Here is an 18,278-nt window from a genome sequence, read left to right as displayed (position 1 = left end):
TTACCATTCGGTCATAACTCTGTAAAATAGTAGTAAATTAAGGGAGGGAAGGAGAACATTACCATGGGATCATAACTTTGTAAAATAGTAGTAAGTGAAGGGAGGAAAGGAGGACATTACCATTCGGTTATAACTCTGTAAAATAGTAGTAAATGAAGGGAGGGAAGGAGAACATTACCATTCGATTAAAGCTCTATAAAATAGTAGTAACTGAAGGGAGGGAAGGAGAACATTACCATTCGATTAAAGCTCTATAAAATAGTAGTAACTGAAGGGAGGGAAGGAGAACATTACCATTCGATCATAACTCTATAAAATAGTAGTAAATGAATGGAGGAAAGGAGAGCATTACCATTCGGTCATAACACTGTAAAATAGTAGTAAATGAAAAGATGAAAGGAAAACATTACCATTAAATCATAGCTCTGTAAAATAGTAGTAAGTGAAGGAGAACATTACCATTCGATCATAACTCTGTAAAATAGTAGTAAGTGAAAAAAGGAAAGGAGAACATTACTATTAAATCATAGCCTTGTAAAATAGTAGTAAGTGAAGGGAGAGAAGGAGAACATTACCATTCGATTATAACTCTGTAAAATAGTAGTAAGTGAAGGGTGGGAAGGAGAACATTACCATTCGGTTATAACTCTGTAAAATAGTAGTAAGTGAAGGGAGGAAATGAGAATATTACCATTAAATCATAGGTCTGTAAAATAGTAAAGGGAGGGAAGGAGAACATTACCATTCGATCATAACTCTGTAAAATAGTTGTAAAAGAAGAGAGGGAAAGAGAACATTACCATTCGATTATACCTCTGTAAAATAGAAGTAAGAGAAGAGAAAGAAGGAGAACATTACCATTCGATTATAATTCTGTAAAATAGTAGTAAGTGAAGGAAGGAAATGAGAATATTACCATTAAATCATAGCTCTGTAAAATAGTAGTAAGTGAAGGGAGGGAAGGAGAACATTACCATTCGGTTATAACTCTGTAAAATAGTAGTAAATGAAGGGAGGGAAGGAGAACATTACCATTCGATTAAAGCTCTATAAAATAGTAGTAACTGAAGGGAGGAAAAGAGAACATTGCCATTAAATCATAGCTCTGTAAAATAGTAGTAAGTGAAGGGAGGGAAGGAGAACATTACCATTCGGTCATAACTCTGTAAAATAGTAGTAAGTGAAGAGAGGGAAGGAGAACAATTCGGTCATAGCTCTGTAAAATAGTAGTAAATGAAGGGAGGGAAGAAGAAATACGATTCGATTATAGCTCTGTAAAATAGTAGTAAGTGAAGACAGGGAAGGAGAACATTACCATTCGATCATAGCTCTGTAAAATAGTAGTAAGTAAAAAGAGGGAGGGAGAACATTATCATTCGGTCATAGCTCTGTAAAATGGTAGTAAGTGAAGAGAGTTAAGGAGAACATTACCATTCGGTCATAACTCTGTAAAATAGTAGTAAATAAAGGGAGGGAAGGAGAACATTACCATGGGATCATAACTTTGTAAAATAGTAGTAAGTGAAGGGAGGAAAGGAGGACATTACCATTCGGTTATAACTCTGTAAAATAGTAGTAAATGAAGGGAGGGAAGGAGAACATTACCATTCGATTAAAGCTCTATAAAATAGTAGTAACTGAAGGGAGGGAAGGAGAACATTACCCTTCGGTTATAACTCTGTAAAATAGTTGTTTATGAAGGGAGGGAAGGAGAACATTACCATTCGATCATAACTCTATAAAATAGTAGTAAATGAATGGAGGGAAGGAGAGCATTACCATTCAATCATAACACTGTAAAATAGTAGTAAATGAAAAGATGAAAGGAAAACATTACCATTAAATCATAACTCTGTAAAATAGTAGTAAGTGAAGGAGAACATTACCATTCGATCATAACTCTGTAAAATAGTAGTAAGTGAAAAAAGGAAAGGAGAACATTACTATTAAATCATAGCCTTGTAAAATAGTAGTAAGTGAAGGGAGAGAAGGAGAACATTACCATTCGATTATAACTCTGTAAAATAGTAGTAAGTGAAGGGTGGGAAGGAGAACATTACCATTCGGTTATAACTCTGTAAAATAGTAGTAAGTGAAGGGAGGAAATGAGAATATTACCATTAAATCATAGGTCTGTAAAATAGTAGTAAGTGAAGGGAGGGAAGGAGAACATTACCATTCGATCATAACTCTGTAAAATAGTTGTAAAAGAAGAGAGGGAAAGAGAACATTACCATTCGATTATACCTCTGTAAAATAGAAGTAAGAGAAGAGAAAGAAGGAGAACATTACCATTCGATTATAATTCTGTAAAATAGTAGTAAGTGAAGGAAGGAAATGAGAATATTACCATTAAATCATAGCTCTGTAAAATAGTAGTAAGTGAAGGGAGGGAAGGAGAACATTACCATTCGGTTATAACTCTGTAAAATAGTAGTAAATGAAGGGAGGGAAGGAGAACATTACCATTCGGTTATAACTCTGTAAAATAGTTGTATATGAAGGGAGGGAAGGAGAACATTACCATTCGGTCATAACTCTGTAAAATAGTAGTGAATGAAGGGAGGAAAGGAGAACATTACCATTCTATCATAGCTCTGTAAAATAATAGTAAGTGAAGGGAGGGAACGAGAACATTACCATTCGATCATAACTCTGGAAAGTAGTAGTAAGTTAAGAGAGGGAAGGAGAACATTACCATTCGGTAATAACTCTGTAAAATAGTAGTAAGTGAAGGGAGGAAAGGAGAACATTACCATTAAATCATAACACTGTAAAACAGTATTAAGTGAAGGGAGGAAAGGAGAACATTACCATTAAATCATACCTCTGTAAAATAGTAGTAAGAAAAGGGAGAGAAGGAGAACATTACCATTTGGTCATAACTCTATAAAATCGTAGTAAATGAAGGAAAGGAAGAAGAAATACCATTCGATTATAGCTCTGTAAAATAGTAGTAAGTGAAGGGAGGAAAGGAGAACATTACCACTAAATCATAGCTCTGTAAAATTACAATAAGTGAAAAGGGGGAAAAAGAACATTACCATTCGGTCATAGCTCTGTAAAATAGTAGTATGTTAAGGAAGGGAAGGAGAATATTACCATTCGGTCATAACTCTGTTAAATATTAGTAAGTGTAGGGAGTTGAGGAGAACATTACCATTCGATCATAGCTCTGTAAAATAGTAGTAAATGATGGGAGGGAAGGAGAACATTACCATTCGATCATAGCTCTTTAAAATAGTAGTAAGTGAGGGAGGGAATGAGAACATTACCATTCGATCATAGCTCTGTTAAATAGTAATAGGAGAAAGGAGGGAAGGAGAACATTACCATTCGACCATAACTCTGTAAAATAGTAGTATGTGAAGGGAGGGAAGGAGAACATTACCATTAAATCATAGCTCTGTAAAATTGTAGTACGTGAAGGGAGGGAAGTAGAACATTACCATTCGGTCATAATTCTGTAAAATAGTAGTAAGTGAAGGGTGGGAAGGAGAACATTACCATTCGATGATAACTCTGTAAAATAGTAGTAAGTGAAGGTAGGAAAGGAGAACATTACCATTCGATCATAACTCTGTTAAATAGTAATAGGAGAAAGGAGGGAAGGAGAACATTACCATTCGATTATAGCTCTGTAAAATAGTAGTAAGTGAAGGGAAAGAAGGAGAACATCACCACTAAATCATACCTCATTAAAATTGTAGTACGTGAAAGGAGGGACGGAGAACATTACCATTCGGTCATAACTCTGTAAAATAGTAGTAAGTGAAGGGTGGGAAGGAGAACATTACCATTCGGTTATAACTCTGTAAAATAGTAGTAAGTGAAGGGAAGAAATGAGAATATTACCATTAAATCATAGGTCTGTAAAATAGTAGTAAGTGAAGGGTGGGAAGGAGAACATTACCATTCGGTTATAACTCTGTAAAAGAGTAGTAAGTGAAGGGAGGAAATGAGAATATTACCATTAAATCATAGCTCTGTAAAATAGTTGTAAAAGAAGAAAGGGAAAGAGAACATTACCATTCGATCATACCTCTGTAAAATAGAAGTAAGAGAAGAGAAAGAAGGAGAACATTACCATTCGATTATAACTCTGTAAAATAGTAGTAAGTGAAGGGAGGAAATGAGAATATTACCATTAAATCATAACTCTGTAAAATAGTAGTAAGTGAAGGGAGGGAAGGAGCACATTACCATTCGGTTATAACTCTGTAAAATAGTAGCAAATGAAGGGAGGGAAGGAGAACATTACCAAAAAATCATAGCTCTGTAAAATAGTAGTAAGTGAAGGGAGGGAAGAAGAACATTACCATTCGACCATAACTCTATAAAATAGTAGTAAGTGAAGGGAGGGAAGGAGAACATTACCATTCGATTATAGCTCTGTAAAATAGTAGTAAGTGAAGGGAGGTAAGAAGAACATTACCATTAAATTATAGCTCTGTAAAATAGTAGTAAGTGAAGGGAGGGAAGGAGAACATTACCATTCGGTCATAACTCTGTAAAATAAAAGTAAGTGTAGGGAGTTAAGGAGAACATTACCATTCGATCATAACTCTGTAAAATAGTAGTATGTGAAGGGAGGAAAGGAGAACATTACCGTTAAGTCATAGCTCTGTAAAATAGTAGTAAGTGAAGAGAGGGAAGGAGCACATTACCATTCGGTCATAGCTCTGTAAAATAGTAGTAAATGAAGGGAGGGAAGAAGAAATACGATTCGATTATAGCTCTGTAAAATAGTAGTAAGTGAAGAGAGGGAAGGAGAACATTACCATTCGATCATAGCTCTGTAAAATAGTAGTAAGTGAAGGGAGGGAGGGAGAACATTATCATTCGGTCATAGCTCTGTAAAATAGTAGTAAGTGAAGGGAGGGAGGGAGAACATTATCATTCGGTCATAGCTCTGTAAAATGGTAGTAAGATTAGGGAGTTAAGGAGAACATTACCATTCGGTCATAACTCTGTAAAATAGTAGTAAATTAAGGGAGGGAAGGAGAACATTACCATGGAATCATAACTTTGTAAAATAGTAGTAAGTGAAAGGAGGGAAGGAGAACATTACCATTCGGTTATAACTCTGTAAAATAGTAGTAAATGAAGGGAGGGAAGGAGAACATTACCATTCGATTGAAGCTCTATAAAATAGTAGTAACTGAAGGGAGGAAAGGAGAACATTGCCATTAAATCATAGCTCTGTAAAATAGTAGTAAGTGAAGGGAGGGAAGGAGAACATTACCATTCGGTTATAACTCTGTAAAATAGTAGTAATGAAGGGAGGGAAGGAGAACATTACCATTCGGTCATAACTCAGTAAAATAATAGTAAGTGAAGGGAGGGAACGAGAACATTACCATTCGATCATAACTCTGGAAAGTAGTAGTAAGTTAAGAGAGAGAAGGAGAACATTACCATTCGGTAATAACTCTGTAAAATAGTAGTAAGTGAAGTGAGGAAAGGAGAACATTACCATTAAATCATAACACTGAAAAACAGTATTAAGTGAAGGGAGGAAAGGAGAACATTACCATTAAATCATACCTCTGTAAAATAGTAGTAAGAAAAGGAAGAGAAGGAGAACATTACCATTCGGTCATAACTCTGTTAAATATTAGTAAGTGTAGGGTGTTGAGGAGAACATTACCATTCGATCATAGCTCTGTAAAATAGTAGTAAATGATGGGAGGGAAGGAGAACATTACCATTCGATCATAGCTCTGTAAAATAGTAGTAACTGAAGGGAGGAAAAGAGAACATTGCCATTAAATCATAGTTCTGTAAAATTGTAGTAAGTGAAGGGTGGGAAGGAGAACATTACCATTCGGTTATAACTCTGTAAAATAGTTGTATATGAAGGGAGGGAAGGAGAACATTACCATTCGATCATAGCTCTGTAAAATAGTAGTAACTGAAGGGAGGAAAAGAGAACATTGCCATTAAATCATAGCTCTGTAAAATTGTAGTAAGTGAAGGGTGGGAAGAAGAACATTACCATTCGGTTATAACTCTGTAAAATAGTTGTATATGAAGGGAGGGAAGGAGAACATTACCATTCGGTCATAATTCTGTAAAATAGTAGTAAGTGAAGGGTGGGAAGGAGAACATTACCATTCGATGATAACTCTGTAAAATAGTAGTAAGTGAAGGGAAGGAAGGAGAACATCACCAATCGATCATAACTCTGTAAAATAGTGGTAGGTGAAGGGAAGGAAGGAGAACATTACCATTCAATCATACCTCTGTAAAATAGTAGTAAGAAAAGGGAGAGAAGGAGAACATTACCATTTGGTCATAACTCTATAAAATCGTAGTAAATGAAGGGAAGGAAGAAGAAATACCATTCGATTATAGCTCTGTAAAATAGTAGTAAGTGAAGGGAGAAAAGGAGAACATTACCACTAAATCATAGCTCTGTAAAATTACAATAAGTGAATAGGGGGAATAAGAACATTACCATTCGGTCGTAGCTCTGTAAAATAGTAGTATGTTAAGGAAGGGAAGGAGAATATTAGCATTCGGTCATAACTCTGTTAAATATTAGTAAGTGTAGGGAGTTGAGGAGAACATTACCATTCGATCATAGCTCTGTAGAATAGTAGTAAATGATGGGAGGGAAGGAGAACATTACCATTCGATCATAACTCTGTAAAATAGTAGTAAGTGAAGGGAGGGAAGGAGAACATTACCATTCTGATAGTATAGGACTCTGTAAACATAGTAGTAAGTGAAGGGAAGGGTGGGAAGGAGAACATTACCATCGATCATAACTCTGTAAAATAGTGGTAGGTGAAGGGAAGGAAGGAGAACATTACCATTCAATCATAGCTCTGTAAAATAGTAGTAAGTGAAGGTAGGAAAGGAGAACATTACCATTCGATCATAACTCTGTAAAATGGTAGTAAGTGAAGGGAGGAAAGGAGAACATTACCATTAAATCATAGCTCTGTGAAATAGTAGTAAGTGAAGGGAGAGTAGGAGTACATTACCATTCGATCATAACTCTGTAAAATAGTAGTAAGTGAAGTATGGGAATGAGAACATTACCATTCGGTTATAACTCTGTAAAATAGTTGTATATGAAGGGAGGGAACGAGAACATTACCATTCGACCATAATTCTGTAAAATAGTAGTAAGTGGAGGGAAGAAAGGAGAGCATTACCATTAAATCATACCTCTGTAAAATAGTAGTAAGTGAAGGGAACGGAAGGAGAACATTACCATTCGGTCATAACATCCGTAAAATCGTAGTAAGTGAAGGGAGGGAAGGAGGACATTACTATTCGGTCATAACTCTGTAAAATAGTAGTAAGTAAAGGGAGGGAAGGAGAAAATTACCGTTCGACCATAACTCTGTAAAATAGTAGTAAGTGAAGGGAGGAAAGGAGAAGTTTACCATTAAATCATAGCTCTGTAAAATAGTAGTAAGTGAAGGGAGGGAAGGAGAACATTACCATTCGGTCATAACTCTGTAAAATAGTAATAAGTGGAGGGAGAAAAAGAGGACATTACCATTAAATCATAACTCTGTAAAATAGTAGTAAGTAAAGGGAGGGAAGGAGAAAAGTACCGTTCGACCATAACGCTGTAAAATAGTAATAAGTGGAGGGAGAAAAGGAGAACATTACCATTAAATCATAACTCTGTAAAATAGTAGTAAGTAAAGGGAGGGAAGGAGAACATTACCATTATATCATAGCTCTGTAAAATAGTAGTAAGTTAAGGGAGGGAAGGAGAACATTACCATTTGGTCATAGCTCTGTAAAATAGAAGGGAGTGAAGGAGAACATTAACATTCGATCATAACTCTGCAAAATAGAAGAAAGGAGAGTCTTTAGAATAATTTATATTGTTAAATTAATAACAACTAAACTTATTGTTCCAAAAATTATTTAATTTTAAAATACAAGAGCAGTCCAGTTCAACCAACTCTTTCATCAACGTGTGTTATTGTATTATACTAGTTTTCGAGAATTCCACTCCTCTTCAGTAAATCTGAACACAGGTTAACCAAAGAGAGACAAGGTAGACCTATATCATAGTGAAAAGTATGAAACATTCCATTATGCGATTATATAATGTGAAAAACTGACTAGTGACCATTTACACTTTTTCTTCATCTATCCAGTGTTTAAAATTTTCTCATTGGAACTAATAAGCACGCTCACATCAGCAGCATATTTGAGCATTACTAAACGTTCTGTCTTCAGATCTTGTAGTAGTTGTACAGTATATGTAATGCATCATTGATGAAATAGGTTTAACGATTTGTTTTACTTCCTTTGGAGTTCATGTTGTATACATATATATGCATATTTGTCGGTTTTTCTCGATCACATGTTTCAATTTTTGCCAGAAACGTTCAATTACATCCTAGTGAATTTTATTATTTATAGCAAAACGTTTCTTAATTATTTTTATCCACTTCAATTAAAAAGGTTGAATGTTTGGAGGTGGAGATATATAAATATTCTTCACCCCCCCCCCTTATTAGCAAGAATATTATATATATAATTTACCAGATTTACAGTTTAGATGGAAAACGCTTATAAGTTGTGAGGTGAGATCACCTTGCTATTGTCACTTTGAGTGACGAGCTCTGAAAGGTCGACAGATATCAATGATGGCTACTCATACATGTCAAAAATCATGTGACTTACAACGGATGTTTCTATCTATATCTATACGTATCTTTAATATAATTCAATAAACTAACTCTCCGTTGTAGTCACAATTACTAAAAGTATCTACGACACTGAACTCTGAGTTACCTACGCTGTATTCACCAAAGGGATCAAACCCTGAATTTTAGATATTATCTGTTAAAAGAATGTTAATTGGTTAAGCTGCAAATGATTTTACATAATATTTCTATGAATATTTAACTAAACAGGTAAACATCATTGGGCTGCACACTTTGCCACAGTTTATTCAACCCTTTTATTAGCACTAAACTTGACCCATAATGCAAGTCAGTGTATCAACGTCAAGTGAGATCCATACAAGTGCTTCACTGTAATTCTTAAAAGCGAATGCAAATACTAATATATATATATATTCATAAAAAACAAAGAAGCTATTCCACCTTTAATGATAATTATTTTTCATATTTCGTATTTTTCGGTGTATAAGACGCACTTTTTCCAAAAAAAAAAAGGGGTTCTCGATCTCCCCCCCCCTGCGTCCTATACACTGAAGGTGAAAAAGTTTATACCTCCCCTAGCATATCATATCTTGTACATACAGCAAGGACTAGAATCTAGCGCGATCAACCTTTACACTTCCCTTCTTTTTTTTTCTTCCCCAAAGTGTGGAAACTGTAATAAAGGTAGTTCAAAAAATGTGATGTGAGCAATTGCCTTCATGGCACCAAAGATGATATTGTTTGAGGATAAGTGAGAGTGAACTTTCAGAACGTGTTTTCAGTTATGCAAATGAAGATTTTGAGTTTTTGTAATGAATCAACAATGTTTTGATGTAAATATATGAAACAACCGTATTTTATTTTATTATGAACACTACTTTTGAAGTATTCTAAAGAATAATAAAAGATTATGCTGATGTTGAACAAATAAATAAGTGATAACTGTGAAAAATAGTTTTTTTCCCCTGAAGATAGCCTTGAAAACAGAGGTGCGTCCAATACATCGAAAAACACGGTAATTATTGGTAAATATGCATGTTATACTTAATGTAATTGAAATACAAAAGATATTAGTAATCGGAAACCTACCGTATAGATGAACCTCCACCAAACTCTACTATCTGCATGTTATTAACAGCATAATGAAGGATAGAGAAATACTTCAACCATAGTAACCAGGAAGGAATAGTCTTTGCATAGAAACCACCAAACAAAATGGTTGATAAAGAATACAGAGCCGATACAGTGACTGACACTTCAAGATCAACACACAGCGCTCCCACAAGGATCCCTACGCTCTGGAAGGAAACAAAATACAAGCATTATGTACAGTCCTCAGTCTCTGGTAGACAACGTGCAAATTCGCGGAATTATATTCTGTTATTGGAACTAGAACTGTAAATGCTAAATGAAAATAAACTCAGATTTTTTTGTAATATATCATTAACGGTATTAAAACTATAGGGATTACAGATAAATCTCATTGAATTTGTTAAGATTCTTATAGGAATGTTCGCAACTCGACTCTTTAGATGATAACATAATGGGAATTATCCATACTTGGTTACATTTGGATAAGGTCCGGCATGGCCAAGCGGGTTAAGGCGTTCGACTCGTAATCTGTGGGTCGCGGGTTCGAATCCCCGTTGCACCAAACATGCTCACCTTTTCAGCCGTGGGAGCGTTATAATGGGACGGTTAATTCCACTATTCGTTGATAAAAGAGTGGCCCAAGAGTTGGCGGTGGGTGGTGATGACTAGCTATCTTTCGTGTAGCTTTGCGCGAAATTAAAAAACAAAAACAAAGATTTCGATAATATTGATAAAAAATTGAAATTCCTGGTTATAAGTTGTTTAATGCGAATAGACTTTTCTAAGAGATTTTCTTATTTTATCAAGATAAAATAACGTTTTATCAGTTGAACGTTAATCAGATTATTCAAACGATTGTTCTTGTGTTCTGTTCTTAGATTATACAATTAGAGGACACATTTAATATTTCAAAAAGAAGGTTTAGATTCAATTAAACAATTTACTTTTCTAACAGAGTTATTGCTTTATTGTAGTTTAAGAGAGGAATCGATAATTTCATGAAAGATAAAGGGCGGATTTAAATGTTCACCTTTTTCAAGGGTGGGTGTGCAAGAACGGTTTAAAAAAAAACAAATACAAATTGAGTACATTATATTGAAACGATTTTGAATATCCAAACCAAAATGTCACATGGAAATCACAGCGGATATCAAGCCGCTGTAGAATAGAATGTATCAGACCTACATTTAATCATTATTTAGTGTTTCTTAGGAAATGTGATTCAGAGTGACATGTAGCAGTCCTTTGCGACACCAAATATCCATAGAAATACTTTGTACTGAATGTTATTGGAAAATAAAGGAATATGGATCAACTTGAGATACCAAGACTATCCAGAAATAGATCTGCGAAAAACTGCACCAACACTGATAAATAACGTGCGGTATCATCTTATAACATATGGAAATTCACTAAAATCAAGATCAGAGGCAAAAGCCATCCAAGTGTCCGAAGCAACAATAAACAGCATAGTCAAAAAGGTTTGGTTTGTTTGCAATTTCGCACAAAGCTACGCGAGGACTATCTGTGCTAGCCGTCCCCAATTTAGCAGTGTAAGACTGGAAAGAATGCATCTAGTCATCACCACCCACTGCCAACTCTTGGGCTACTCTTTTACAAATTAATAGTAGAATTGACCGTCACATTACAACGTCCCCATGGCTCAGTGAAGCAGGAGAAGAAAGTTCTAACCTCTGAAAAATTAATGTTATCAGTATTTTGGACTCAGAATAAAAACAGAAAACTGGGCATTTTCTAAATAAGTAAAACAATGTGAGACTTGTATTTAATAAGTGAAATAATAAGCACTTGTTATAATAGGATATACATTTCTGTCTTTCCTGTACAAATGATTGATCAATAAGTATGTTGATACAGGTGAATATATTTAGAGAAAAAACTTATACGCAGGTTGAAAATATGTATAATTGCTTCCAAAATTTCCAGACGAAAACGGTAAAATAGGATAAAATTCCATTACTTCAGTAGAAAGGTTACATAACATGAGGTGTTAATACGCATCTAAAAATAAGTTCTGCATATTAATAGTTGCTTTGATGATTCTCAGTTTTCTACGAGAAACATTTTATAGATTTACACGAAATCATGTTCACTGAAAAATGAACTTGTAAAAATATCCAAGCGAAACCTTCGCAAATATATAACAATTTGATTAAATGTGTTTTCACATTTCTCTGTTTCCCGCAACTGAGAAATAACAGCTTTGTGAAGAAGAAAAAAAAGCCATAAATACAGGAAAATCCGTATTTTAAGAAGTATAGTTGAAACGGAAAATGTACTACAAACACAAAAAAAAAAACTATCGTTTGTTTTGAATGTCTTGCAAAGCTACTCAAGGGCTATGTGTGCTAGCCTTCCCTAATTTAGCAGAAGACTAGAGGGAAGGCAGCTAGTCATCTCCACCCACCACCAACTCTTGGGCTACTCTTTTACCAACGAATAGTGGGATTGCCCGTAACATTATAACGCCCCCACGGCTGAAAGGGCGAGCATGTTTGGTGTGACTGGGATTTGAACCCGCAACCCTCGGATTACAAGTCGAGTGCCATAACCCAACTGGCCATGCCGGGCCTCAAAAAATCTCTTTTCTCACCTGAGTAATGATATGGTTGTAGTTAATCACGAAGGCTAGCTGCAATAACCGTCCCTAATTTAGCAATGAAAGCTTAGAGGAGAAGCAGATAATCATTACTACCCACCGCCAACTCTTGAGACTACTCTTTTACCAACAAATAGTGGAAATAACTGTTACATTATAACCATCTCACTACTAAAAGGGCATATTTGATGAAACGGGGATTCGGACCTGCGCCCCTCAGACTGCGAGTTAAGCGCCTTAACCACCTGGCCCATCATGAGATGGAAAAGGCACCGTAAAAACGGAGATATGTTTGCACACTCTTAGAACAATAGTGTATAAAATAAATAAGCGCCACACGCGAAATAAGATTAATTTTCTAACCTGGACTATAATAGTGTTGAGAAAAAAAAACAAAAAAACACCAGAAACACAGTAAACGTTTTGTTCCTACCTGAGCAACGACAGTATTGAGAAACAGAAATCCCCACAGGCACAAGAAAGTCTGAGGATCGTGTAACCCTAACATCGAATAGGAGATGAAATGGAACACTGACGGAAGAATAACAGTGAGAGGAAATTCCCCAATCATTTTAGCCAAGCAATAAGCCGACAGTTTGTAGGTATGAGACTCCCTTTCTTTGTTCATCACTTTCCTTTCAAGCGGAACTGCGAGAAAATAAGAATAATTTTACACCCACCAAATAAAATGCTGTGGAAATTAATTTGAACCTTCTAACATCAAAATTACACACTCACATTTTAAATAATTTCATCAAAGTTCTGTAGAACATTACTTTGTAGCATAAGGCTCCTTTGAAAATATTAACTTTACCTTTATCTCTGTGATATAATTGTTCCTTCATATATTGTTGTTAATATTATAAAATTAGTGAAATAGCTAGGACTATTAAAATTAATAATATAAATGAAATCAACTAAATCTCGTTATCCAGTTGGTAGAAATAGTTTAGGAAAAGCTTCTACTTAAGATATTTTTTTGCAACTTCATTAAGCCGCTTTTCATAATTCAACCTAAAGTGTGTTAGTTATTAGCTTGAAACTCAGAGAGAGGGCCACAGCGACTTTCAGTTTTTGTACAATTATTACTTTTTATTACTTTAAATAAATTATTTAATAGTTAATCCGTATATATATTGAATTATTAAACATTATCCATCGAGATTAAACTAGTTTGTGTCTCATTAACATTTAAAGAAGCCATAATAGCTTTAAAATACTCTGAAATAATTTCCTAAAGTATGTGTTTGTGATTTCTTTTTTAGCAAAGCCACACTGGGCTATCTACTGAGCCCACAGAGGGGAATCGAACCCCTGATTTTAGCGTTGTAACTTCGAAGACATATCGCTGTACTAGCGAGGGGCTTCTTAAAGTATCAATAGATGTATAAAATCTCTATTAGAACGTTCCACATATTTCGATGAATACTTTCTCACGGTTAATTAACAGAATTTTCGACGCTACCAATAGGATCTGATTATCCATGCTTTAAAGGGTTTATAAAATACGATTATTCTTTTAATTAATTCTTAACTATTAATCAACAGAGTATTTTAAGATACAACTTTTAACCACGTCCACAAGTAGCAATCAAACTGTTGATGTTCGTAAAGTGTTATTTCTTTATCTAGTACCTAATAACTGATCACCAGTTTAAAAACGCGACTGATTGAGGTAACTTTCCTGAGTTAAACGCTTCTTGAAGTCTGGTTGAAAATTAGATATAATTTCTATAACCCAATTAATAACCTTAGTTTTTTATAAATAATTAATTTATAAAATAAGGTGCTCGCAGTGTTTAGATTAAGTTGATTAAAAGTAAACATTTTATTTAACTTATTCTCCGGTTGTTATTTTGTTACATATAGTTCAACGGAGTGCCGTTTATTTGGCTATGAAGTATTCTCAATATAAAAATAAAAACGTTGAAGAAATATAAATAATCTATGATTAATATTGGAAACTTTTATTGCTAAAACTAAATAAAACAAATATATACTCACATGAAGTAAGAGCTCCAAATAGAGCAAATAGCATCCAATAGGTTGTAGTAAAGAACATCTAGACATAATGAATAATATACAATCAAACTCGAAACTTTATGTCTTTTATCATTAAACATAAATAAAATAACGACCTATATCTCCAGAATGTAACTATAACAGCTCAATATTTCGCCATCACAGTGTCGTCAGAAGCTATTGATTTCTTACCAGTTCACTAATCCACTAATTTAAATTCAACTGGATTAGTGAACTGATAGGTAAACTATACTTCTTAATGAAATTGTAACAGCGAAATATTGAGCTAATAGAATTAAAATTCTGGAGATATAGGTCGTTATTTTATTTATGTTTCTAAAAATGTTTCGTAATAAACCGCATTTTGCGTTAAACAAATTTAAAAATAATTATGTCTTTTACCATTATATCCCTACTATCCTATAAAACAACTAAATCAGCGGGCTAATACTGATGAATCATATTCACTATTGTTTATAAAATTAGCGTGTGCATACAATAAGACACACACAGCACAAACATGATAGGTACCACGAAATGTCAAATAGCATAGGAACGAGAGGTAGTCCAGGAATGTCAAGTGGTATATGAATTATGGGTGGCCTAGTAATGAAAAGTGTTTTGGGAATGACAAACGGCCTAAGAATGACTTGTGGCCTATAAAGTTTGTAAAACATACGTTTAAATAGCACTTATAATAAATAAAATAATAAATAAATATAAAATAAATCTTAGGATTTACGCTTAAGAAGCATACGAACTTTTAAAAAATGGTTCTGTATGTTATAAACGTGTAAAAAATTAAGATGCTGCTGGGTTAATGAAAGAATAGAGTTCGTAGTTGTAGAAATCTTTGTTATGTTTTGAGTAAGGGAATTAGAGCTGTATTATACGATAGATATATGTGTTACTTACATGCATAAACTCTCAAGAGATTGAATATATTTGAATAAGAAAAGTTAGGGTTTAAGATCTGTATGGGACTTGTTTCTAGGGTTACTATCATTTGAAGAGATGTTTAATCATCTCAGATGCTTAATTTGCTATTTTCATGTCTTAACATCACTTTGAAGATTTTCAATGTTCAGAAAAAGTTAGACAAAACTAGTTAATATATAAAAAGAAAATAATGTTACACTTGTCTTCCTTTACAGTGAATTTAGTGTCTTTGTAAGATATCAGAAGCACAATAATTTTACATTAGTCTTCCTTTTAGTGTGAATGTAGTGTCACTAAACGATGTCAGTAGCACAAGTGTTTTACACTAGCCTTCCTTTTAATCTGAATTCATTGTCTCTATCAGATTTCAGTAACACGTCTATGTTATATGGGAAGCAACATGCTAAGGAAGTTCGGTAAACAAACACAGTGTAACGGATTTACTGTTATACATTTATTTTAATATATACGTGTACTTAGTTTGATGCACGTGACGTATATTGTCGAATGTATATTGCGCAATTCCAGCTTGTTCTCTAAATTTGATTCTCGAAAGCAAGAAAGCTCGAGATTCTCGTGTGATTGGTATATAAAAGTAAATAGCCGAGAGACTTATTATTATTAGTCAGCTACAGTCAGTATACTTTTAGCCTCAGAAGCTATAATTGTGATTAACGCTTATTAATAAGAAAATTACAGAATTTGACCAGGAACGTTTACATATTTCGAACATTCCAAACCGTTCAACTACAGTAAATTAACTTCGGACGTTAGTATTTCTACGAGAACATTAAATATCTTAATTGGTAAAAAGCCAACGACGTAAGGGCAGCCAAACTAGCTAGCTTAGGCAAGGTGTAACAATATGAACTCAGAATTAATTTGTTCGTTGTGTATCTGGATCGTCGATAAAATATTGAGTTTTAGACCGAATATAAGACTCAGTATTATCTGTAAGTTTGTAAACTGTTGTGTATAAATCATCATTTATAACAATTATTTTTTTAATAACAGCTATTGTGAAATATATTGTTGTTTGTATATTAAATATATTTAAGTTAAGAATGAAAATAGTGTTTATCAATGCTGTTGAAAAATATCATAAAATTGATACATATTAATATTTAATTAACTTCTAAATTCAAGTTTCCGGTTATTTGAAATTGTAATACGTAACGTATGTATCATATCCTAATAAAATGGAGACTCATCCAAGATAAACTGTAATACATAACAATAGGAATGGAAAGTTTCGAATTAATTCGGAAATATTTATTATCCCCTGAAATCGCAATAAAAAAAAATGAACTGTTATGTTATATTTATGTGTTACATCCAAACGTAAACATTAAGAACATTTTCACTGGTTAGTTTAGAAAATGAAACAAATAAACAAACTATATCTTCATTTCTCATTACTTGAGATCAATATATATTAAATAAGGTTGGTAATTCTAATGTTGTGGTATTTTTTGTTTCATATCGGGATCTTTCTAAATGAAAATGACTGAAGTAGGAACAAAAAATAACTTCCCAGGTTTTCTCAATTATAATGAGGTAAAAAACCAAAGCCTACCCATCCTTGAATATCAGAGAGGTTAGTTTCCGTTCTTTCCATTTGAAACCACAGAAGCCCACTCACAAGTCCCACTCCAATGGTTTGTATCCAGTTCAGGTTAGAGAGCATTCGGCCTTGAGCTTCTTGAAACTTCCTTCGAGACAACACTTTTAGTTGAGTCCAGAAACACGTAGGCCACGTCTCGACCTCTTCAGGAAGGTAAACTTCGCTGCTAAAAACAGAGCTGTAAGCGTCGGACGAAGAAGATACTCCAGAATCTCCAATATCCTCTATTTTTGTATTTATAGAGGAACTTGTTATTTGTTGATAAGTGTCGTAGAAGCTTTATTTCATAAATGTTATACGAGCAGTAATACACGTCAATATCACTACTTTTCTAGTCCAATGAAATACAATTATAATATGAAATACGGTTTGTTATAATATAATGTTATTATATTTTTCAATGTAATACTTTTACAAACATTATGATGTTAAACGTTTATCTAATCTCACCTATAGGATCTGTCAAAAGGGGCAGACCAGACAGAGAGGAAGTCCTTTCAATAGTACCGCGAATTTCCTTCAGCTCACTGCCCCACAAAATAGAATGAATGTGATACTCTAATTTAGAAAACTCAAAAACTGACTTTAATAGTTAAAATGAAGATATAAGAGAAAATTAAATCTTATGACCACAGAAAAACTAAAATAAAATAAATGAAAACTTAAAAACTTTAGTGTTTAGACCGACATGGATAAACAAGTTTACATAATAATTATAAAGAAATGATTATATTATTTATATAACTAGACTTAAAATGGTTGGCTTTTTGTTAAAACAATTACAGTTTAATGGAGAATAAAACACATGATATTTAACAACTTCAGTAACAAGACAAAAGATGTGCGAGTTTTTGTTTGATTAATTATAGTTGAAGTTTACACTGCTGTTAGTTAAACCAATCGTCAGAGTAGGCTAGCGCGTTCTGCAAAAAGAAAACTGTAGCCTTAACAAAATATTAAAAAAAAAACATTGACTGAAAGGTAAACAAAATGGTACCAAACGCTTTTTATCTCGTTTTCTTAATTTTCATAATGTGTTCAATTATAGCTAAACTAAATTTCTTTACTGCTGTTGCAAAATATTTAATACACAGCATAAAGTAACATATGCATCTTTCAGTATTTTCAGAAAACGTCTACCTGAAGTTTGGGGCAGCTTTTATAAGCTTCTTTCGTATTTCCGGGCTTTTCTTTACTTGTTCAACTGCACAGTAAGAGAATTTGGAAAGACTTTAGAAACTGACATGTTAGAAACGAAAACTTGATAAATAGTTTTATACTTTATATGTTAACAACATTAAAAATATGTAATTTCAAATCCTGATTGTGTCAT

The 18,278-nt window shown here is 33.7% G+C and overlaps 1 protein-coding gene across 4 annotated transcripts in view; it reads right to left on the bottom strand.

Annotated features, from left to right (window-relative positions):
• LOC143250836 (uncharacterized) overlaps positions 1-18,278 on the bottom strand; it is a 71,801-nt gene that overhangs the window by 25,385 nt on the left and 28,138 nt on the right. For all 4 annotated transcript variants that reach the window (XM_076501932.1, XM_076501920.1, XM_076501941.1 and 1 more), the window contains 6 exons: positions 18,086-18,149; positions 17,396-17,472; positions 16,898-17,169; positions 14,365-14,422; positions 12,794-13,008; positions 9,738-9,946 (listed from right to left, as the gene is read on the bottom strand). In XM_076501932.1, the coding sequence (XP_076358047.1) occupies positions 9,738-9,946; positions 12,794-13,008; positions 14,365-14,422; positions 16,898-17,169; positions 17,396-17,472; positions 18,086-18,149 (895 nt within the window). The remainder of the gene's footprint in view (positions 1-9,737; positions 9,947-12,793; positions 13,009-14,364; positions 14,423-16,897; positions 17,170-17,395; positions 17,473-18,085; positions 18,150-18,278) is intronic.

Source organism: Tachypleus tridentatus, chromosome 1, assembly GCF_004210375.1.
Source record: "Tachypleus tridentatus isolate NWPU-2018 chromosome 1, ASM421037v1, whole genome shotgun sequence".
Taxonomy (NCBI): domain Eukaryota; kingdom Metazoa; phylum Arthropoda; class Merostomata; order Xiphosura; family Limulidae; genus Tachypleus; species Tachypleus tridentatus.
Note: the sequence above shows the minus strand (reverse complement) of the source record. Positions and strands in the feature narration are given on the sequence as shown.